Source organism: Hemicordylus capensis, chromosome 2 (genome assembly GCF_027244095.1).
Source record: "Hemicordylus capensis ecotype Gifberg chromosome 2, rHemCap1.1.pri, whole genome shotgun sequence".
Taxonomy (NCBI): domain Eukaryota; kingdom Metazoa; phylum Chordata; class Lepidosauria; order Squamata; family Cordylidae; genus Hemicordylus; species Hemicordylus capensis.
In genome coordinates, this window is record NC_069658.1 from 302245493 (window position 1) to 302270202 (window position 24710).

At 43.0% G+C, this 24710-nt stretch overlaps 1 protein-coding gene across 4 annotated transcripts in view; it reads left to right on the plus strand.

Annotated features, from left to right (window-relative positions):
• EEFSEC (eukaryotic elongation factor, selenocysteine-tRNA specific) overlaps nucleotides 1–24542 on the plus strand; it is a 262148-nt gene extending 237606 nt beyond the window's left edge. For 3 of the 4 annotated variants that reach the window (XM_053292718.1, XM_053292715.1, XM_053292716.1), the window contains exon 7: nucleotides 22078–24542. In XM_053292718.1, coding sequence (XP_053148693.1) covers nucleotides 22078–22262 — 185 coding nt within the window. In that variant the 3' untranslated portion in view covers nucleotides 22263–24542. The remainder of the gene's footprint in view (nucleotides 1–22077) is intronic. The other variant, XM_053292717.1, reaches the window with a different exon arrangement.
• Nucleotides 24543–24710: the final 168 nt, after the last annotated feature.

Sequence of the window (24710 nt, forward strand, 5' to 3'; positions counted from 1 at the left end):
TGGAATTCTCTGCCCCATGGGATATGGTGATGGCAACTAGCTTGGATGGCTTTAAAAGAGTCCTAGATAAATTCATGGAGGACAAGTCCATCAAAGACTACTAGTCTTGATGGCTATAGGCTACTTCCAGGTACAGAGTCAGGATGCCTTTCAACACCAGTTGCCGGGGAGCAACAACAGGAGTGGAGAGTGCCTTCAGCTCCTGGCTGAGTTGTTTCCCAAGGCATCTGGTGGGCCACTGTGTGAAACAGGATGCTGGATGAGATAGGCCTTAAGCCTGATCCAGCAAGCCACCTCTTATGTACTTAAAGCAATGAAGTGCAGGGAGGTACAGTAGAGGGAAGGGGCAGGTTTCAAGTACATGCTGTGTTTCAAGTACAAACCCACACACGCTCTCAACTCCCACAACTTCTCAAACGCTATGCTTACTAATTCTAAATATATTAACTTGACCCGTGCAGAGCATCTATGTGCTAGTACCTGAAGGCAGGCGGCGGTGGCTGTGGGGGAAAGAGGAGGCATAGGTGGAAGATGACAATGCTCTGAGCCCACTGGATCCTAATCTTTCTCCTCCTCCTCCTCCTCCACTGAGAGGCCAGGAGGGAAGGCAGGCAAGCAGCGCAAGGCAGCCCTGCCCTGCCTGGAGAGGCACATGAGCAAGCGTTCTCCATCCCAGCCCACATGGCTCCCTCCCTCCCTCCCTCTGTCGTCCACTCAGCCCTTCCTGGGCCAGAACTTGGCAGGTGGGCGAGTGAGCGCAGGCTGGGCCCATGGCCTTGAAGGCAGCAGCAATGAGTGGGAGGGCACCATGGAGCTTGCATGGGATTTTTCACAGGCTGGTATTGTAATTATGTGATAAATATCCAGGCTTTGTAATTATGTGGGAGATAATGGTGTAATCATGTATGAAATCTCAAGTGATTACCTGCACTCATCCTCACCTTGTCTCCATATTACTATGTGCTTGCTTAATGGACTATTGAATATACATGTCCCCAAAACAGTCCTGAGATAGTCCCATATTTATTTTAGCAAAATGAAATCATTTTTAATTGAACTATAGTAACAACTTGGTCTTTAAGCTTGACCTTATAATCCAAGTGTTTTGAATACTTTGAGGAAAAAGGGCCTGGATCTGAAGTAAAACTGTATCAAGGCATTAGAAGCAAGTTTCATGCAAACAGAAAAATCCAGATACCCAACTGTTATACACATAACCATCCTTTTAATTTGGATATGGAATATCTAAGGCTGGGAATGAGAGGAATAACACCCATTTTTATCTGTATTCACTATCTTAACAAGAAGAGGAAATGTGGGGGCGTGGGTCGGAATCACTCTCCTGTGCTAGGAAAAACTAAATCCAGATTCTCAATTGAGAGAGCATAATTTTTTCATAGAATGGTTTCAGAAGCTCTTCAGAGGTGATAAAAGTGTTGTATTATATAAGGATGCTTGGCCTTACCATTTCGCTGACTGATGGGGGTCTCAAAAACTAAATTTGGTTTGGAGATCAAGAAACATGACATCCTGAATTGAGCCTGTATCTGAATCTTTATTTAAAATCGACTATTCATGTGGAATATCAGCCCACAAATTTTACATCTAAGTGAAGTCCAAATGCAGTGCTATAAAAATCAGTATTAAAGGAGAGGGAAGTTTCTGAACGTCTGAAGTGATGGTGTGTTACTGTTGATGCTGAATGCAAGTAGCACTTGTAAGAAGGTTCTTCTTTCCCTATTGGTGTTATAGTAGGTGAGTGTTTTCAGCTGCTTGTGTATAGGGTGGAACTTCCCATCTGTAATTTATTGTAATGATTTTACAACACAATTGCAAATATGTTTTCTGGGAACGAAGTCCTGTTGAGTTAAATGTGGCTTACTTCAAGGTAAATGCATATAGAATTGCAACCATAGGCTCCGGGGGTACCATTGGGCATGGACCTGGGGGCCCAGGCCCATGTGCCCACCCTCCTAGAGGGCCCATGATGTTCCCAAGGGGAAAGGACTGCTTTTATATTTCCAGATTGGCTTGGCCTAGAGTTCTGGAATTTAGCACAGATGTAGGACAGCTTATCGGGACTCCGTGTATTGATTTTGAAGAGAATTGGTCAATGCATTGATTCTTAAATTATACTTTGAATTTTTTTAAAAATAAATTAAAATAAAAGTCCTATAAGTGGCTTGTTTCATGACAGAAAATTACAAAAGCTTCTGGAATTGAAGCCACCCCACCCCCACCCCGGACCACCATCCCACCTTCATATAGAAGAATTTGCCCATTGCCTTCATTAAAAAGGGTAAACAATCCTCCCCTTTATATTTCCAGGATGGCTTGTCCTAGAGTTCTGAAATTGAACACAGATGGAGGACATGTTAGCAGGACACTGTGTATTGATCCTGAAGTGGATTGGTCACTCTATTGATTTTAAATTCTTTTTCTATTTTTTTAAAAAATAACTTCAAAAAAAGTCCTATAAGTGGCTTGTTTCATCCTAGAAAATTACAAAAAACCCTGGAACTGAAGTCCCCTTTGGATGATGAAGTCCCCTTTGGACATTCCACCCCCATGTGTAGGATTCTGCCCTTTGCCTTCATAAGAAAAGTGCAACATGACCCTGTTTTTTGCTCAACTTTTACATTTCCATAATGGCTGGGCTTAGAGTTCTGAAACTGGGCACACTTGTAGCCCAAGATGGCAGGACTCTGTATATTTTTATTTTAAGGAAATCGATCAATCCTGTGATTTTTAATGACTTTTTTCCTACTGCAGTAAAGCTGCCAGAAAGAGTTATTTCTATCCATAGAGTACTTCACACCTAGTGAAAGTGGAACTAACTGTTAATCTGAAAAAAAAAAACAGAAATTTTTATTTTACAAATGCACTATGCTCAAGTTGGTTTGTGATTCAAAAGGTCTGCATGAAAACCATGAAGCAAGGGGCATGTGTTGTTGTTTTAATTTATTTTCCTTATGAATGCATTATATGTCCAAGTTGGTTTTGGGTTTGAACTGCAAAACAAAGGACGCCTATTGTGTCCCAGTTAGTTTGTGAATGGTCAAGAAGCTGTGTGAGTCCATTCAGACTTGCATAGGGTTTCCCCTTTTTGGCAAATGCACTCTGACCCAGACCTGTGGGTTTATGTGAATGATCAAGAAGATATATGGTTCTTTTGTGGGTTGTGTTGTCTTCTTTCTTCTTCTTCTTCCAAATGCAGTCTGGCCCAGACCTGTAGGTTTGTGATGCTTATTTTGGGGGGTGGGGGCCTGTAAGCTCATTAGGTCCAGGGTCCAAATTTACCTCGCTGCACCTCTGGTGGCCTCTCAAGTCAAGCAGCTCTTATAGAGTATGCTGACCTACAGACATTGTACACACTGATGATTGGGTAGAAAGTTAAGATTGTTAGGGTTAATTTTAAGGAAACCCTGCATCTGTGAAAAATGGCTGTAAATAATCTGTTGTAAATGAGAACTCTGTCTAACTCTTTGCTTCCTTTTTTGGATTTGTTCAGTTTTACCTCCCTTAGGGAGAGGGAGAGAGACATGAAAGTCCATCTTTGTATTTGAAAGCAGTACATTTGCCTCTCATAATTATTACTTCCAGTATCAAAATTGTTTTATTAATGAGTTTTATGCTCCTCAGTCAGTTTCCTGTTACATATGAATGCTGATGGGAAGCAAGAAGCTGCTGTTGGCAGAGTTCTTCGAGCTGGAGTGTACAAAAGAAGTTAATTGGGCATCCCATTTACAATAGTGAGGGATGGTGACATTCCTCATGAACCTCCAACAAGTAATGTGACTCTGAATTCCAGAAAGGAGTCAGATAATGCATGTGCAGATACTGGCTGCAGATCAAGAACAATCTTTATCTGACACTGGTGAGCATGTTGAAACTAGAGAGAGCAGAGTCCCCATTACAGTAGCAAGTAAATCTAATCCAAAGTGATGCGAAGCAGTTAGCATAAAAAGACTGCCATCATGTGATACAAAGACCCGCACTCCGTCTTCTGTACTACAGAGCCTGGGCAGGTTTATGGATAAATCTGCTTCTGTTGCTGTCATTATAACTAATGGCCAGAGAATACTCCAGGTAGACACCATGTCACTCTTGTGTTCTGCAGAGCTCCCGCCTCTGAATATTTGTATACCACTTCTCAACAGAAGTTCTCAAAGTGGTGTGTGTGTGTGTGTGTGTGTGTATCTATCTCTATCTATCTATCTATGAATCATCATCATCATCATCATCATGAGGAGGAGATGGTTTCCTGTCCAAAAGGAACACAAGGAAACACCAGCAACAACCTGGTGTTGCTGTGCTGGGGGTTGGATAGAGACAGTTGCTCTCCCCTTGCCATCTATAAGAGAATCACCACTTTAAAATGTGTTTTTTTGCTCAATTAGTAGCTCCTAGCACATTGTAGATTGTGTTAAATTTCAGGGCAGGTTCACACAACCTACTGCAAGTCAGTAAGTCAGTAACATGTCAATTTATTGGTTTATTTTTAAATTGTTAAATTGTTTTAAGTTTTTGTATATGTTTTTAACTTGTTTTATGCTATTGTTAACCACCCAGAGACGAAAGTTTGGGGCGGTGTACAAATTTGATAAATAAATAAAGTGACGGGACACAAGAGCACATGCTTCTGCCCAAGTCCAGTTCCTGATTTCTCTGCCTCCTAGTGCTGAAAGTTAGGAGGAGAATGTCAGGCAGAGAGCACAGCAACCAGAGTTGGGTACATTCGAGTATGTACTCTTGCGTCCTGATATTTTACCAGCATACTGACTCAGCAGTGGTGGTGTTAACGTGCCCTTAGTAATGTGTAACTCATTAAGCAGCCCTAAGACACTATGCAATGAGTTCCATTTGCAGGGAGATATAACTTGAGGAGAAACCTAACTAAATATTGTAGCATTCTTGTCCAGATTGTGTACACATGGTATATTCTTCTTTTAGATGTTGCTTCCACATCTTTGTTGGGTTTTTTAAACAGTAATGCCAAACAAGATACTGTATGCAGGCAGTTCCTGTGCAGACATGATAAAGATTGCCAGTTGACTCAGCTGATGAAGGAGTTTGTGGAATCTCCTCCTTAAGAGGTTTTGAAAAGATGTCTCAATAGGCATGTAATAGTTGAGGCTAGGTATCCTCCCTTAGGGAAGGAGATGGAGAATGAGGGATTGGACTAGATGGCCCTCAGTCATTGTTTGGACTATTTTGTGATTCAGTGATGGATCAGAAACACTGGATTTAGTTTTGTGCATGTGATTTCTGTAGCACAGATTTTGGCTGCCCAAAGGGCCTTTAGGGAGACATTGAAAAGATTACATTTCCCCTAGTCTTAAGTGGACTTGTCTCAGTTCCCTGCCTTGGTTCATAGGTAACACCCTTCCAGAGCTTTCATACTAGTTGTGCATCTTGTTTATCTTCACATGCTACAAATATTCAGGAAAGAATGAATGCTTTTGCTGAAATATTTGTAGTATACCAACATTAACAATGTTTGTGGTGTGTTTCATCCTATACATTTGCTTGGGGTCATTCAGTATATCATTCAAGAGGCCCTTGAAGTGGGTAGTACTGGATTTGTGTTTGAGTGCAACTGTCATCTCATTAAAAACTGGCATTTCTCATTCTCTGATACTTAATATGGTCAGTGCACAGACCTCTCTTTGTGGGTTTGGAGCTCAGCTGTATAAATGTATCCCCTGACCCCTGGCTCTCTTGGAAAGCTCAACCCTTACATATATTATGGCACCTGTTCGCAATATTCTGATTAATTAGTGGTTTGGCTCTTCTACCCTTCACAACCTAGGCAGAGAAGGTATTGGATTGTCTTACTTCTCTTTCCTACATAAGTAGAAGTCATCCTTTTTTAGAATTTTCCATTAACTCAGCTTTTTTTTTGTTCGTTCACACTTAAAGAAATAATTTTTAAATAAATGCGACAGAACCTTTCTGTCAAAATGAAAGAAAAGGGGGAGAGAAGGGGGGAAGGCTTAGTTGCTCTAAAGGGCCAAGAAGGGGGAAAGATAACTGGATGATAAGACTTTAGAAGCAGCAAAACTATGTTGGAAAACATTTGGTAGTGTTCTAGAAAGTTGTGGAAAAGCCAGAATAAAACAGAAGGATTGAAAACACACTGTAAAATATTGGTAAAAGCTGGCAGGAATTAGAAAGAAAGTGAATCTGGGAACAAATGCATAAAGACATTCAGGGGTTGTAGATAGCAATCATTAATGTAGTTCGGAAACTTCAGTTAGTTCAAAATGCAGCAGCCAGATTGGTCTCTGGGGTAACCTGGAGAGACCATATTATGCCTATTGGCTGTCGATATGTTTCCGGGCTAAATACAAAATGCTGGTTATACAAAGGGTGAAATACAAAGTGCCTTTAAAGCTCTGAATGGCTTGGGTCCGGGCTACCTTAGAGAGCGCCTTCTTCAGTATGATCCCCATCACTCATTGTGGTCATCTGGAGAGGTCTGTCTCCAGTTACCACCGGTATGTCTGGTGGTGACTCGGAACCGGCCTTTTCTGTAGCTGCTCCTGGTCTATGGTATGCACTCCCAGCAGATATCTGCAGTTTAGGCTCACTGTCGACCTTTAAGAGAGCCCTAAAAACATATTTGTTTGGCCTGGCTTTCCAAGGCTTGTAAAAGTGTTGTTTTTTAAAAGTATTTTAATTGGTTTTTAATTGTTTTGTTTTTGAGTTTTTATATTGTTTTAGCACTGTGTTTTGAATTGTGTGTTTTTATGTCTTTTTAATAGTTGTACACTGCCCAGAGCTTCTGGATGGGGCAGTTTATAAATGTAATAAATAATAATTAATAATTAATTAATTAAGGTGTATGGCAGCTAATTGCACTTCCACCAAGGAGGGGCAGGGTTAGCGTTTCTTTTGAGGGTAGAGGTTCCTACTCTTCTTCTTCCCTCCCCATCATCCCTAATACCCAAGTGGTATGAGGGATGAGCTCTAATGGCATCTGACATGGCACAACAAGGTAACACCTCCCACACACAGTCCTAGTGGAGGTGGAATGCTTTCCTTCCTCTTGTGCTGACAGGGGGAGCTCTACCACTCTACCCCTAAAACATAGAATGAACGCTCTGTGTAGGAAGGATAATTAACTGGGTCTTTGTCTGTGACCTGGAAATGAGGAATATATTACTGAAGCAGACTGAATGTTAGCTTATGAGCAGGAGCCACCAACTTCTGGTCTTATCCTGTCATCTTTTGATCAGTGAATGGAAATAATAATTTGTCAGGTTTTGGAACAATATTTGCCATCACCTGAAAGTGAGCACACTATGTGGCCTTTGCTCTTAGATGTACAGAGTGTTCCTCCCAGGCTTATTATGAAATGGCAACGCTTTCTGGCATCAGAAAAGTTCGGCTCGGAGCTGGCCTGTCCACTAGGCAGACCTAGGTACTAGTTATTGCCCAACCAAATAAATGAGTCAGGTTTAGGAGGGCACTGCACCTCACTGCAGTGTACCTGCCAGGTAGCTGGAGGATGGGCACCGCCACCACCCACCTGCCCTCCTCCCTGCAATGCCAGCTCCCTGAGCAGAAGTCTCCCTGAGATGGCCTGCCTCCTGACTGGTCTCTGGTTTACTCTCCCCCCCCCCACCCCCCAGCACGCTCTGTCCCTGCCCTCTCCCTGCTCTGTTACTGATGTGGCTGCTCAGGCTGGAGCCTCCATCCTGGTTTCTCAAGTGCCTGGACTCAAAACAGAAAGTAAGTGATGCAGGTCTGGTTGGTCACAGAGGGAAGCTCCATGCAGCACTGTTCAAGCTACCTCTCATGAAGACAGAGAGGTTGGCTGGCCTTGATGATCACAAAGCCTGCACTGCTGAGGGGAGGGAGGCAGCAGCAATAGAGGAAGGGCGGATGCTGGGGTGGGCTCCAGATACCACCTTTTCCCTTAGCAATTCTCCACTGCACAAGTTTGGAGCAGCTGGGCCGGGGCACTTTCCAGGTTAGCCACTTAAAAGCGGCTAAATGCCTTGTTCAGGCAAATCACAGGCAAAACATAAAACTTGCAGGGGGAGCAATCTCGCAAAAACTAACAACCTAGAAAAATGACACCTTTTTTATGCCGGATAAAAGATGTCATAGTACTAAACTGCAGCAATTAAATTCCAAACAAGGCACCCAACATATAAGAACATAAGAACAACCCTACTGGATCAGGCCCAAAGCCCATCTAGTCCAGCATCCTGTTTCACACAGTGGCCCAACAGATGCTGCTGGAAGCCTACAGGCAGGAGTTGAGGGAATGCCCTCTCTCCTGCTGTTACTCCCCTGCAACTGGTACTCAGAGGCATCCTGCCTCTCAGGCTGGAGGTGGCCTATAGCCCTCGGACTAGTAGCTGGTGATAGACCTCTCCTCCATAAAGTTATCCAAACCCTTCTTAAAGCCATCCAGGTTGTTGGCTGCCACCACATCTTGTGGCAGAGAATTCCACCAAGATGATTAAGCGTTATGTGAAAAAGTACTTCTGCTTGTTGGTCCTAAATTTCCTAGCAATCAATTTCATGGGATGACCCCTGGTTCTAGTGTTATGGGAGAGGGAAAAGAATTTCTCTCTATCCACTTTCTCCACACCATGCATGATTTTATAGACCTCTAACATGTCTCCCCACAGTCGACTTTTTTCTAAACTCAATAGCCCCAAGTGTTGTAGCCTTGCCTCATAAGGGAGGTGCTTTAGGCCCCTGATCATCTTGGTTGCCCTCTTCTGCACCTTTTCCAATTCTACAGTGTCCTTTTTTAGCTGTGGTGACCAGGTGTGGCTGCACCATAGTTCTGTATAAGGGTATTACAATATTAGCAGTTTTATTTTGAATCCCCTTCCTAATGATCCCTAGCATGGAATTGGCCTTTTTCACAGCTGTTGCAGATTGAGTTGACACTTTCAACGAGCTGTCCACCATGACCCCAAGATCCCTCTCGTGGTCAGTCACCCACAGCTCAGATCCCATCAGCGTATACTTGAAGTTGGAGTTTTTCATCCCAATGTGCATCACTTTACACTCTACAACACTGAAGGGCATTTGACACTTTGACCAGTTTGGAGACATCCTTTTGGAGCTCCTTACAATCCTTTTAGGATTTAGGATTTCACTACCCGAAAGAGTTTGGTGTCATCTGCACATTTGGCCACTTTGCTGCTTACCCCTACTTCTAGATGATTGATGAATAAATTAAAAAGCTTTTTTTTTCACCCTACTCCTGATTTGGGAGAAGTTTCCTCTTTTGAAATTCAAAGTGTCTGTGTTAGGCTTCCTTGTTGATTCTCTACCCACATGTATTCTTATTGCACTATGGTCACTGTTCCCTAAAGGGTTGATGACACTGACATCACGCACCAGGTCCTGGGTGCCACTCAGGATTAAGTCCAAGGTCATTTTCTCTCTGGTTGGTTCCAAGACCAACTGTTCTAGGGCAGTCATTCAGCGTATCTAGAAATCTGATCTCTTTGTCATGACCTGACTGTGAATTTGCCCAGTCTATGTGTGGGTAATTGAAGTCACCCATTATTACAGCCCTGCCTCTCCTTGTCACCTCCCTGACTTCTTCCTGCAACTCCCAGTCATTGTCAGTACTTTGATCTGGAGGGTGACAGCATGTCCCCAGTAGTCCCATTTCCTTTCAGGCCTTGTATTGTCCCCCACAAGATTTCTGTGGAGGACTCCTGTCCACCTAGGTTTTCTACCTTGTTAGATTCTAACCAATTAATATTGAATGGTACCCTGCGGTCAGCGTTGGGACTGTGGTGTCACAACACAGGAGGTGTAGAAGCACACTTCAGAGATGCGTCCTGACCCCGTTTTAGGGTCTAATCTGGAAAGCTCCCAGGCAATGGCTCAGGTTAAAGCCTGAGGCTCTACACTTCTCAGCTGAGGGTGGGTGCCAAGTTTATGCTTTGCCCAGAGTGCCAAAAACCCTAGGACCAGCCGTGGCAGGGTTCTCCCCGCCCCCTTCAGCAATGTCTAGTTAGCCCAGTAGTATGGGAAACTTTGAGTCATCCTATGGATAAAACCTATTTGCCTAAGCATAGATATGACCTAGTTAGTCAGATGCTGATAAAGAGACCAGGAGGAGGGAACTGTCTCATCAAGGGAAGCTTCAAGGCCCAGTTTTAGCAGCCTTTGGGTTCTTCCAGCTAGTCCTGATTAGGAAGAATATTAAACCACACACTACAGATGGTAGAAAATGAGAAGAATTATTGAAAGGAACCTCTGCCATTTCTTGCAGTTTGTCCCCTGAGGAAATACAAGCCTACAATTTGTTGTGTGTAATTTGAATACCAAATTACTCTGATTGCATATGTTTATAGTTCAGTTTCACACTCAAGCTGGAGATGAAAATTTTCATTGCAATTAGAAAAATCTGGGCTACAATTTATTTTAAGAAAATAGTTTTAAGCAACCAGAGCAAAATGTTAGTTAAGAAAAGGTTGTACAACTTTGACAGGAGTGTTGAAACTCTCCCTCCCCCCCACCCTACATTATGCCCCTGAAGGGCTTAGAATTAATTTTCCTGTGGGGTTTGTTCTTTCCCATTTAAGTAATCAAAGCCGATACCTTAATGAGTTGTGAAAGACATACTAATCAGAACCCTAGGTTTGCTTCTTCCTGCCATCTTCAGAGAATGTTCAGAGCCTAAGTAGTAGTTACTGCAGAGTCACCAGCCTCATTTACCAATCTTTCTCTGACATGGCAGGTAGCACGGGAAGCATTATAGGGGACCTTCTGCTTCCTAAATCAAGAATGATGTGGAACAGGACGTACAGCTCTGCTCCTACAGGTGCACAAGCCTCGGGAGTGTAACCCAGTAGTGGTGTGTCTGTTGTTAAGAACCTCCAGCTCAGAGCCGCAGCACAGCATGGTTGGTGCAAAGCTGATGCAGAGCCCACTTGAGGGGAAGCAGTGAAGCGTATGCAATAGAACCTACTCAAGTGTGATGATGGGTTAAGAGCTATGGATGTTTATATTTCTCTCCTTGTATAGGTTAGCCTGCTGTAAAGTAATGTATGCCAATAAGGCTGCAAGAACCTTCTGCGTTTGGAAGCACAGGCAAGTGATGGGTGGGAAAGAATTTGCTAAGCTTCCTGCTATCTAGTATGCCTCAGAGGACTGCCCATTAATAATATTAATATATGTCAGTATTTCCAGGTAATATGGGGCAGTTGCCTGTTAGAACTTTGAAGCTAAATTTCCTTCCTTTTTTTTTTTTTTAACACATAGACCTTTTCAATTTAATCCATTAGCAAGTTGGCAAAATAAGGTAATTGTCCAACAGAGGAAGGGAGAGAAATCTATTAACATTTCCTACAAATCCGAGTAGTACAGGCAGCACTTAATTAATGGAACAGATTTCTCACTATGTATTCAAGCTTACATAGTCATTGTTCAAAAGAGATTAGACCCTTAATGTAAGTAAGTTAAACTAGACCTCCATCTAAAAATATCCGTCATTTCAGCTATTAAGGGGCTGATGTCTTCTTCGGTGAAAGATATATTTTCCTTCATTTCCTTGGTCTTGTAAAATGTAAAGTATGCATTTGTGTAATGTGAGAAATCTACCGAGGTAGATGAAACCTAGATTGTGCCTCCCCGCCTGTCTGCTTGTGCTTTCCCTCTTTGTGCTGCTCAGTGTCACAGAGCCTCTTCAGCCCATAGACCTCCTGGCACCAGAGGGGGAAAAAACCACCACATGCCATTTGTCAGAGTATGATGCCAGCAGCCACCTAATCTGTTTGCAGAATGAGGGCTGTAGGATCTGATTAAGTAATTTAGATACCTAGCAGTAATACCTGAGCTGCTTTTGGCTGGCAGCCTGTGATTTCACTTGCAGGAGCTACCATATTTCTTCTACCTCCTCTGCTACAAAACACCCTGGAGATTATTCCCTACCTGAATAGGTGTGGAAGTTTGTAAATGATGTGCTCTCTTGCCTAGATTCCCTCTCTTCCTTTTCCTCCAGAATATAGTGTGGAACTCCTTTTTGAAACTTAGTGCAGTGCATATTTTCTTTGCTCCTTGTGCTCTTCTGCTCTGTTCCTTTTCCCCTAATAAAACAAGGTTGACTGGCTATTTCTATTATTTCTGTATTTCACAAATATAGACAGTACTAAACTTGCTCAGAGAATGCAATACTCTAGCATCTTTTTTTCTAGTGTGATCCTTCTCTGCCACACAAATAGTTCTTTAAATTGCTTGGAGAAAGCGGGGAAGCCACCTTTAGCAGCCAAACAAAATGTTCCTTGTACTATTACATGTTTGTAAAGCTTTGAAAAGGTATTTGGTCAGGTTTAGTTGTGAGATAGTCTAGGATTATGTAGTTCATGTTTGCTTCCAATTGTGTTAACTGACTATTTTGTTTTTATAAAACATTGCTTCTTCCCTTTTTTTTATTGCCAGCAGAAGACATTAGAGATGTGCAAGCTGGCTTGTATTGAGCCAGCCTGCATCATCCAGCCTGGTTTGGGCAGTCCAAGTTTGAACTGGACCAGCCCCTGGCTTGAAGAACCAGCTTGAAGGCTGGCTTGGGGGTACTTATTGTAGGAATTCAAGAGATGATTTTGATCTGCCAGTTCTGAATGGGATCCCACTTCTCCAGAAGGAACAGGTACACAGTCTAGGGGTGTGCACAGAACCGGTTGGCCCAGTTCAGTTTGAGTCCGGACGAGACTCAGGTCCAGTTCAGGGGTTCACGGACATTTTTTAAAATTAAAAATATTTTTTACTTAACCCCTTCGGGGAGTTGTTGGAGGCGGCAGGAGGTCCACAGAGGTTCCCCCTCCCCCGGCCAGCCTCCCTTACAGCCCAAACCAGTCAGCTCTTCAGCTCATTCGGGCCTTTCACCTCTGGGGCAGCGGCCATTTTGGAGGCCGCTGCACCTGACCCAGGCCATAAAGAGGCCAATTGCACAGGCGCGACAGCCTCCAAAATGGCCACCATGCCAGAGAGGGAAGGCCTGAACGGGCCAAAGAGCCAGCCGAACTGGCCGGTTCGGGCTGTTAGGGAGGCTGGCAGGGGGGTGGGGAACCTCTGCGGACCGCCCTGCCACCTCCAACAACTCCCCTGAGTCAGGGGATGTTCGGTCCAGGGTTGGATTGAACAAGGGATGGTTCGGTTCAACCTCGAACCGTCGAACCTGTTTGCACATCCCTGATGCAGCCTGGGGGTGCTTCTGGACACAAACCTCTTCCTGGTGTCCCAAGTTGAGGCAGTGGTCAGAGGTGCCTTTTATCAGCTTTGGCTGATATACCAGCATCATCTGTTACTTGAGATAAATGACCTCAGAACAGTGGTACATCTGCTGGTCACCTCCAGACTTGCTACTGCAATGTGCTCTACAGGTGAAACTCGGAAAATTAGACTATCGTGCAAAAGTCCATTAAGTTCAGTAATGCAAATTAAAAGGTGAAACTGATATATGAGACAGACGCATTACATGCAAAGCGAGATAAGTCAAGCCTTAATTTGTTATAATTGTGATGATCATGGCGTACAGCTCATGAAAACCCCAAATCCACAATCTCAGAAAATTAGAATATTACATGGAACCAAGAAGACAAGGATTGAAGAATAGAACAATATCGGACCTCTGAAAAGTATACAGTGTACTGTGCTTGACTGACCAGCAAACTCGCCTGACCTGACCCCATAGAGCAGGGATTCTCAAACTTGGGTCCTCAGGTGTTATTGGACTTCAACTCCCATAATCCCCAGCCTCAGTGGCCTTTGGTTGGGGATTATGGGAGTTGAAGTCCAATAACACCTGAGGACCCAAGTTTGAGAATCACTGCCATAGAGAATCTATGGGGCATTGCCAAGAGAAGGATGAGAGACATGAGACCAAAAATGCAGAATTGCTGAAGGCCGCTAATGAAGCATCCTGGTCTTCCATAATACCTCATCAGTGCCACAGGCTGATAGCATCCATGCCATGCCGCATTGAGGCAGTAATTGCTGCAAAAGGGGCCCAAACCAAGTACTGAATACATATGCATGCTTATACTTTTCAGAGGTCCGATATTGTTCTATTCTTCAGTCCTTGTCTTCTTGGTTCCATGTAATATTCTAATTTTCTGGGATTGTGGATTTGGGGTTTTCATGAGCTGTACGCCATGATCATCACAATTATAACAAATTAAGGCTTGACTTATCTCGCTTTGCATGTAATGCGTCTGTCTCATATATCAGTTTCACCTTTTAATTTGCATTACTGAAATTAATGCACTTTTGCACGATATTCTAATTTTCCGAGTTTCACCTGTATGTAGGGCTGCCTTTGTACATAGTCTGGAAACTGCAGTTGGTCCAGAATGCAGTAGCCAGGTTGGTCTCTGTCTTGAAAGAGCTTCACTGGCTGCTGATAAGTTTCCGGGCAAAATACAAGGTGCTGGCTATAGCATATGAAGCCCTAAACAGCTTGGGCCTTGGATTTTTAAGAGAACACCTTCATCGCTATGAGCCCCACCGCCCATTGAGATAATCAAGAGAGGGCCATTTTCAGTTGCCACTGGCTTGTCTGGTGGCCACTCAGGGATGGACCTTCTCTGTTGCTGCACCATGGCTTTAGAATGAGCCCCTCCTGAAATAAGAGCCTCCCCATCTCTTACAACTTTTTAAAAGGCAGTCAGGACACATTTGTTCACCCAGACTTTTAATTAGATAATGTTTTTATAGTTCGTTGTTGGTTTAAATAGTTTTAACATAGTTTTAAATTTTAGTTATTGTAATATTTTAACCTTTTTATTTGTTGTTTGTATTGTTTTGTTGTAAACTGTCCAGAGACTTGCGTTTTGGGCAGTATACAAATATGTTAAATAAATAAAAATAAATTTATAGAGACAAATTGTAATGTGTGTCAAATTCTGCTACTTGGTTACTTGCAATTCATGTGTTACTGCAAAATGGTGGTGGGGAAATACAGGTGGTCCTTGTTATTTATTCACAGGGGTTCCGTTCTCACCTATAGGTGTGAATATGGAAACCGTGAATAACAAAACCTTGAGTCATTGGAAATGGGTGGTGGGTGGGTTTAGGTTAAGCTTTAAAAAGGTCCAAAAAAGAAGTAATAAATGGACTAAATCATAGTACCTTGCTCTCTGGGCCTCCCTCTCCAGAAAGGCCCCTCAAAACCCACAAATTTGGGGTAGGTGGGTTAGGAGTCAAAAAATGGCTCAATGCTGCAAAATGGTGGCCGGAAATGACATTGGAAGTCATTTCCGGCCACCCAGGTACAGCAGATAGGCATATTTTGCCTTTTTAAAAAAACTACGTATAAGAAAACTGGGTCCCTATGACGCAACCATGGATACGCAAAACTGCAGGTGGTTACTGGCCAGCAACGAGGGCCTCCTGTACTTGAAATATAGTAATCCATTTGAGAATGTTACATAATTGCGTGTGTATTTTTTTACTCACGGACAAGGGATCATTTTACACATTAGAACTAAGAGGCTTCACTTAGCTCGTTTGAGGAGGGGTGCATAAAAATTAGGGATGAGCCTGAAGTGTTTCGGTGCCTCTTTGGAGAGGCACTGAAATGCCTCATCTCCCTGGCGCTGAAACATTAGGGTGCAGGCAAGGGGTTCCCTTAAGAGGAGGCGGACAGGTCCCACCTGCTCATCCTCCAAACCCACGCTGCCCCACGCTATCCTGCTGCAGCGCTGTTCATACTCAGCTTGTGCCACATTCCCCTTTAAAATGCTGCACCACGGCGACGGGATGCGGGGAATCATCCCCGCAGTGTGGCATTTTAAAGGGGAAAGCGGCACAAGCTGCCGCTTCCACACAGGTATTTAAATATGAACAGTGGTGCAGCACGGAGCAGTGGGGGTTTGGAGGACGGGCAGGTAGGACCTGCCTGCCTCCCCTTAAGGGAACCCCTCGCCATCCTTGGGATGGCACCGAAGCAATTCAGTGCACATCCCTAATAAAAATGTTTTTAAATAAATGTTTACATCTAAAATGTAAAGTCTGGGTTCTGCAAACATGTATCACACAGGTACAGTTGTCAGGGAGCAGTGATTGGCTGCAATCGATGGTAAACCTGAACTTCACTGTATCACGTTTGTAATGGCCCTAAGATCATTCAGTGAGTAAGAGCTGACAAAATACCTCTTTCTAAAACCTTTTCTAAATTACAGCATTTCAAAGGCTTGTAGAAAGATTGCTTTATTTGCACCTCTCCACACATAACATGTCTAGGTGTACACTCAAATGCTTAAAGGAGGGTGCTAAAAATGTGAGTGCTGAAAACAATGGACTACATTCTGCACAGTCTTTCACTGAGATCAGGGACCTGCCATGGCTGCCATGCCACTTCAAAGACAGCTCCAACCGTGTAGCAACAGGGCTGCTGCGGAAAGACTTTCAAGCGGTTCCGGCAGAAGCCCAGCACTCCTGTCCATGACTGCTTCCTGTGGAAGAGAGCACTGTGCTGCTGCCTGGAAGTGCTTTAAAGGCTTTCCGTAGGCGCCTTGTCGCTACACTCTTGGGGCTGCCTTTGAAGTTGCACAGCAGCCCTGGTGGTCCCTTACCTTGATGAAAGATGGCACAGAATATAGCTTAATGTTGGAAGTTCATGGATTCCAGTGATTTACTTGAAGTTGTCAGGTTGCTGGGATTGGCTGGAGCTCCCCATTTGAGTTTACACTCTAGTGGGAAACCAAGGTTTGCCCTGCATAATTTACACATAATACTGTGACAAGCTGAGGTTTGTTACAGACTGTTTAGTCAACAGGGAGCTGCAGCCACTCACAGTTCTTGGACAAGTGCACCTATATGATACATACTTGTCACATTAACACATATGAATACTGATTTATTGCTTTTGCTGATATTTTTATCCTTCTCTTCCTTAAAGGAGTTCTTGGGTACAAAAATGTGGTGTGCAAAGTAGCCCTTAAACTTTTCTGATAATTTTCCCTATAACTAGAAGAGTCTTCCATGTCCTTAGCTACTGCTTCAGAGTTCATTAGCCTCCCGCAATCATGTTTCAAAGGTTAGGTGGTCCATGAGGCAGTTTTGTGGTGTGCATGAAAAATGGCCAAAAGTACTGGAGAGAGAAAAGGTAGCAGACTTCTGGCCTTGTTACAATGGCTGCTCCCTTCATTGCACTGTGCTGCACTTACCACATGGTGGATGTATCCGTCTGACAAGACTAAAAGGGAAAAAATGGTTTCCGATGCTGAATTGCCACAATCAGCTGTGAATGGCTATTTAGTTTGTCTGCAGTGGAACAGATCACCTGTGCTTGTAGACGTCCTGTCTCCAGTAAATCATAAGCATCTCAATCTTTTTGTCGGGCTACGATATGAGAATCTGTCTCTGAATTTCAGTGTGAGGGGAGAGAAGCTGATTAAGTGTTTGAGATAAGGTTATGTGACACCACAGGTTAGAAACACCTGAGCTGAAATTGGCTCATTGCCCAAGAACTACGTTTTCAGAATATTCAGCTAGGTGGCACTGAATCTGCTTTTAAGGAGATCTCTGTCATCCACTTGAAGAAATGAAAGACCTCAAGAGCAGTCCCTGGACAGCACTCACTTCCCCTTGTTCTGCTGCTTTGCGTTGGACTGAGCTACCTCTAAATCTCTTTAAAAACTCTCCGATGTGACAAGTTAATATGAAGCCTCTGTAGTTTAAGAAGGGCAACATGGTTTTAAATGCATGACTTGAACACTTGTTCACCAGCGAAGCATTTGAACTTGCAAAAATAATTATTCCCAATTATGTCCTTTAAAAATCAAGTATAAAAATAATATTAACTCATTCTGCATTACACACACTCACCAAAACCCCCAAAGAAACAGTATTATTTGACCTAACCTGAGGCAGCATACTTGCACAAATTCACCACTGGCACTACCAACTAGTCTGTCTGGTAATGAACAAATAATAGCAACTGTATTTTATTGCTGAATTATGGGCCGCACCTTGGGTCCCATTTCCCGCAGTGGTCCAGAATGGAAAGATTGATGGTATTTCCTGGAAAGATGGATGATAGTTTCTAAATGTTTTAGCTCAGGGCAAATTTATATGAGCCACCCTTTGCAAATTAAAACAAACAAACAAACAAACAAACAAACAAACCATTTAAGCTCTTTCCAATTATTCTGGCAAGTACACAGGGAGGGTGTGTAGGACAGGTACACAAGAAACACATGTCCGATGATCAAATGGTAGAGCCACCCATCCAGGAATATTAATCCAGGTTGCAAACAGATCATACTTTTAAATTCCAGATGTATTGACTTAGAATAACCATGTCTTCCCTTCTAATGCTACACTGACTATCTCTAGTATGGATTACAATCACTATTCCCTAGGGATGTGCACAAAACCAGAAAACCTGGTTCAGTTCGACTCGAACTGAACTGGGTCCTGTTTGATTCAGCTCAAATTCCAGTCCGGTTAGGGCTCAAGGCTCTACTGATAAAGGGGAACTCGGTAAGGATTCCCCTTTACCATTACAGGGAAGGGGGGGACCAGGGGGCTTAATTAACCAGAGTTGGGGTGGGAGGGGAGTAAAAAATTACCTCGGCTAGGCATGGAAATGAATGTATGTATGTATATATGTATATATTTAACAAACATATTTTGACTGACTTGACTAGCAAGCCAGAGGTTGCCAGTTCGAATCCATGCTGGTATGACTGTGGAAAACACCTATATCGGGCAGCAGCGATATAGGAAGATGCTGAAAGGCATCATCTCATACTGTATGGGAGATGGCAATGGTAAATCCCTCCTGTATTCTATCAAAGACAACCTCAGGGCTCTGTGGGTGCGAGGAGTCGACACTGACTCGACGGCACACTTTACTTTACTAGTCAAGAAAGCCGATCTGGAGAGTGGTACAAAAAATTGAACACAGCCTGGCATGGTGGCCTGGGAACAGTAAATCGCTCAAGCAGCTGGTAACTCCAAGATAAATGGTATGCAAAGAGCACACTGGATCATGGAACTGGGGCTTGTTATACCTCCAAAACATGTCCTGGGTGGACATTCCAATTGACCTTTGGTGTTGAATAGGTGTGTAGGGTGGAACCCGCAAGGATTCCATTGCTGCTAATCACTCTTCCTGAGTGTAACAATGTGGGAATTGCCGAGGCATGCCAAGGCTGTTTGTCATGAAAATAGAGTGCATAGACGTGAGCAGAGGAAATCTGTATGGAAGGAGAGTCCAATAATCCAATCAGTACTTTGAATGGGTGGGTGCATCTCAAGGTCCTTATTGCTGACTCAAACACTTTTGTGAGGGGGGAGATTTACCTCTGCAAGCCTTATCTGCGTTCTTCCTGCTGTTAATTGGTGCATTATTAGCTTGCTGCTATCATTTGCAAAAGGAGGGGACAGGCTGAGGCAGGTTCACTCTGAGTGCAGAATGGCTGGAAGTTAACTTGCTTTAGTTAACTTCTGGGATCTACTTAGGGTATCCCAGTTAGGGAGGGCATGGATCTGCTCCCCTTTCCAATTTGCTTGTTAGGAGCCAACTCTACAGGCAACGGGCCCACTGTCCACCCATTGAGGTCGTCCGGAGAGAGTAGTCTCCAGTTGCCACCAGCTCGGCTGGTGGCCACACGGGGACGTGCTTTCTCGGTTGCTGCCCCCAAGACTGTGGAATGCGCTCCCTACTATCCTCCCCATCTCTTGACAAATTTTAAAAAGCATTTGAAAATCCACCTCTTCATCCAAGCTTTTTCAGTTTTTTAAAATGTTCAGGTTTTAATTTGTAGGTGATTTTTAAATTGTTAAATTGTTTTAAGTTTTTGTATATATTTTAACTTGTTTTATGCTATTGTTAACTGCCCAGAGATGAAAGTTTGGGGCGGTGTACAAATTTGATGAATAAATAAATATAAATAATCAACTAAGTGACCTGTCCCCATGTGCCACAAATGGAGAGGTCACAATACTGTGAGGCTCCTGAGCATGTCAAGAGTGAGATCTCCAGGCCTGGAGACTCAAACACAAGTGAGGGGCTCCTGGGAGCCAGCAGAAAAGCACTGCTAGTAACACAGTCCTTAAGCAAATGACAGTTGAAGCAGAGAAGCATGTTCTATTTTAATATATAGTATCCTGACCAAATTTTAGCACAAAGATGATAGCACACTACATGTCAAAACTAATATAGAAGCATTTATTAAAAGGACAAGTTTAAATAATCCAACACGACTTTCTTATCAAAAGCCCTGTTTTTAGAAATGTAACAAAGAACATACTTGAGTACATTATTTCAGCAAGACTCAGGAGTTTCACTTGTATCAAGGAAGAATGCTGGTCTGTACTAATTTGCAGATGATAGGAAATGTTACGTGTATGCAATAACAGCGAGTCTTTAAAACACACACATCTGGCTAGTTAGAACTGCAATTAGCCAGCCAGTTAGGTTAGTCAGACCAAACTATTTTAAATGTGCTTAGGTGACAGTGGTTTATCTAAATAAACACTTAGGCACTAGACTAAAAAAAAAAAAAAAAAAATCAGGGCTTTGCTAAATAGACGTCTCAGTTCCTTGGCTGCCTTTAGGCAGGGGAGGAGATAGCTTATTGGAGAAGGCCAAGGGTTGGTAAAGTGAGTAATGGCTGCAAAATGGCTGCAAGGTTGACTCAGCCTTCCATCCTTCCGAGGTCGGTAAAATGAGTACCCAGAATGTTGGGGGCAATATGCTAAATCATTGTAAACCGCTTAGAGAGCTCCGGCTATAGAGCGGTATATAAATGTAAGTGCTATTGCTATTGCTAAAACAAGGACCTGCTATACAATGGAATTATTTTTTTAAAATGCCTTTTCTGTTCTTGATGTACCTAATCTTATGCATGTTTATTCAGAAGTAAGTCTATTGAATTCAATGAGGTTTCTCTCACAGAAGTGCACATAGGACTGTAGCCGTAGTCTGTAAATGAAAAAAGGGGGAGAGGGAATAAGAGGGAGTAACTTACCACAATCTGTGTGTCTCTATTTGTTAAGTTTGTTGTGTACTGCCCTACCAATGGTGAAAATTCCATCATATTTCTGCAACTGATCAGAAACAGGAGGAAGCAAGGGAAATTTTATTATGTGCTTTCCGTCTCATTTTCATACAATTTCATTTAAAGTCTGTATATTTTGTCTTCTGAGTACAGTATTAGGAAATCTGAATTGAGAATCCAGAAGAGAATAGCCTAGTTTTCACAAACAATAGATGAGGCGGTAAATCTGTGTCTGGATGTCATCACTGCAGGTAAAGGCTCAAGTGATGGAATGCTGTCTCATCTTTTTTTTTTAAACTTGCATAGAAAACATACACACTGAAAACTAGCATTCCTAGGGTAGATCCCTTTCCCCTGACATCTAACTTTCTATGTGCAGGGAATTATTTTGTATGGAAGAGTATTCAGCCATGTGAGATCCCATCTATAGTGGCATAATCCAGACTTAGGTCTACCAGATAGATAGATAGATAGATAGATAGATAGATAGATAGATAGATAGATATCCTACTTTTCAAACAGTGTTCCCAAAGCAGGTTACAATATCAATTAAAAGAATAATAAATATTGTAAAACGTCCATCAGTATCTCTGATAGAGGGGGCTGGCTGGCTGGCTGTGAATGGAAGGGAATGGGAAGAGTCAGGCCATCGTTGGTCTGAGCCAGGCTGTTGGAAGGGGCCCTGGCTCTCTAGCCTCCCCCTCTGATAACAGCCAGCTGGAATGGCTACAAATGGATCCAGTTCTGAAAGAGGGGGAGCTAGAGGGCATATCTGTGAAAAATAGGCCTCTGAGTGGTAGTGCAGGAGAGTCAGGAGGAAGCGAGATGGCTAATGAGTCTGTGTGTGTAATGTTGTCAGCCTCTTTTCAAGAGGTTTATTATTTATCGGCTTAGTCAATGGAGGTCTGAAATGAGGTGGTGGAATTGTCAATTTCCTTGGATTTTCTGGCCTGTTCTCACTTTGGAATTCTGTAGGGATGAGCTCACATTTAAGCCACTTTGAGATTGACACTAATAATTTTGAAATGTTTGCCCAGAGGTTTTTCCTTTTGAATACGTGTCTTTTTATTCTTTTCAGATGGGGTGAGGCCAGAAACAAAGGCACTTCTGACTGCCATCTCCAAGAAGAAGCCCAAGGCAGGGAAGGGGGATACAGCCAAAGAGGATGAAAGCAACAAGGTTGACTCAACCCAGCCTGTTCATATCACTCTTCTCTTTAAAAGATACGTCTTTGATGCACAGAAGAAAATGATTCAGTCTTGAGAAACATCTGAAGTGTCCTTTAAAGGCTGAACACCAAAATGACTTCCATCAGAATGTGTTAGTTGTTTAAATTTCTTAGACTTTGAAAGGTTTTGCTCTTGGTAATGTGCAAGGCAGTCCCCACGAGTTGAAGAGTGAAACTCCATTATTACTGGCCTTAAGTGGCCTGCAAATGTTGTATATTTCTCATTTTGCTTTTCCAGTCTGCTGTACCTGCAGATATATGTCACCTGTTGCAGTTGTTTTACCATATTAAATAGTTGGATATAGTGCATAAATTTTAACTTTTTCATATTTCTTGAAAGTCAGAAAATCAAATTAAGTGAAATTTCACTACCCTGACTTGAAGGGAAGGCAAAATATAAACATCAGGCATGTTGAAACTACATTAGGTGTTTAAATTCTTTCATGTTTAATAACCCAAATGCACTATTTGTAAGGCAAGGATTATTTTGTAAATGAGATTTGTATCTTGAGTACCATTTGTAACTGGCTTCAGTGTCAGAACATCCTCAGGGATGTCGTTAATTCCATGGTATATGTCATTAACCTTTGCTGTTTCAGGGGTTCAGACCTGCTTTTGTGTATGATACTTTTGTACAAACTTTCTGAATCTGCTGTTTAACATGTTTTTGTGGGAAAGCTGAGAAAATAAGCAACTTAGAGCTACTGCTAAGAAGTCCTGCTGAAGATTAATGCTGCTCAACATCTCTGAAACCATCGGAATTGTTATTGCCAAATTGCTAAGTTGTGAGAGTTTTAAAAATGCTTCAGATGGACAATAGCTTTGTTTAAATATAAAGAGCTGTCACTGTAATTATTAGACTTTTATTCAGCCATTTGGTTCTTCTTAGGGGAATTCGCATCCTCCAACAAATCCAGAAATGAGAATAACAGAGCCAAGGCTAACCATACAGAGAGGCTCTACACATGATTGGCGTGTAGGGCCTAATAGAATTCCCTGCAGACCATTGGGGGCTAGCCATGGGTGGCCAGATCGGCCGTTCACACAATTTTCAGCTACGTCATGGAACTGGTTGGGGCTGTGGGGGTCGGGGGCCACCTGGCCACTGGAAATCCAAGAATGCCCTGCACAAGAGTGTGGGGCATTCTGGAGAGACCCCTAGCACCGGGAATCTTGTTTTAGCCTCCCAGTCAGGGGTCTCCTCCTGAGTTGCTGCGATGCAGGGCCATACCATGGTGACTCACAATCACAGAAACGGGGTTAGCGGAGTGCTCACTCAGCTAACTTCATTTTAGGGGAGACTAACTTCATTTTTAGGCAGGCTAGCCGCCACCAAACCACCAGGCTTGTCCACGGTTCTCACAACTGCTCGAAAGCGGGCTGGGCTCCCTTAGCCTGCTTTCGAGCAGTTGTGAGAATAATCTCTTCGTCTGGAACAATAGTGCAGTTTTCTTCCCATCCACACTGGGTGGCTCCAGATGTCATGTGAAGCCAAGATTAAACTTTGGATTCCCACAGTGTTTCTGAACCTAAGGTGCATGTACTCCCCTCCTCTTCCCTTGTGTGAGTTTGAAAAATTATACTTCTGATTGCAGTTGTAAAGAAATCAGGATTGACTGTGTCATTCAAATTGACCAGTCTTGGTTTAGAAACTTATGTCTGGAACTCATGTCAAACCTATGTCTGGAACTCATGTCAAACCAGATCTCAGCCTATTTCAAGCACTCTGATTAAAATAAACCAAGATTGATCAGTTGGGAAGATATGACTGGCCCTGGTTCTTTCTAACTACAGTTGGAAGTAAACTGCAAACCAACTCACACAAGGGAAGAGGGGAGTGAATGCTCTTGTGGCTTGGTGACATCACACAAAGCCAAGGTTTAGCCAGTGAATGTGTTGGGTTGGGGGGTAGGAATGAGAGAGAGAGAGTGCATACATTGACAGTGCAATAGGAACAAGATGGCAGGACATGTAAGTAGAATTTATATGCTGCACAAGTTTTAGAGAGCACTCTCCACCACAGTCCTCACATGCATTTTTCTCACTTGTAAGAAATGAAAGACGGTTTTCCTATGCTCACCTGTATTTGGTTATAGATTATGTTGCATTAGGACTTAACTTTAATTCCAAGGACTAGAACCAGTCAGACAAACTGCAGACAGACCCTACCACTTCTTTGATGAATTCGTTATTTGAAATGTTTGGGAATTATTAACAAAAGGTTATGTACCTGCTGCTGCTCAGAGGGCATAATTTGTTGTTTAGAGCTGCCAATGTGCATGATGATTTACAAAATAAAAGAATACAGATCCCTGCCCCAATCTGTACTCTGATTCAGGGGAGACTATGGAGGAAGGGAGGAAGATGAAGGCTGGGATTAACAGGGAAGTCTATGCATTCATTTCAGGTACACATAGTTAGGCTTAATACAACAAAAATATCGGAGCTGGATCCAAAGAACAGTGAGCACACAAGGATTATTT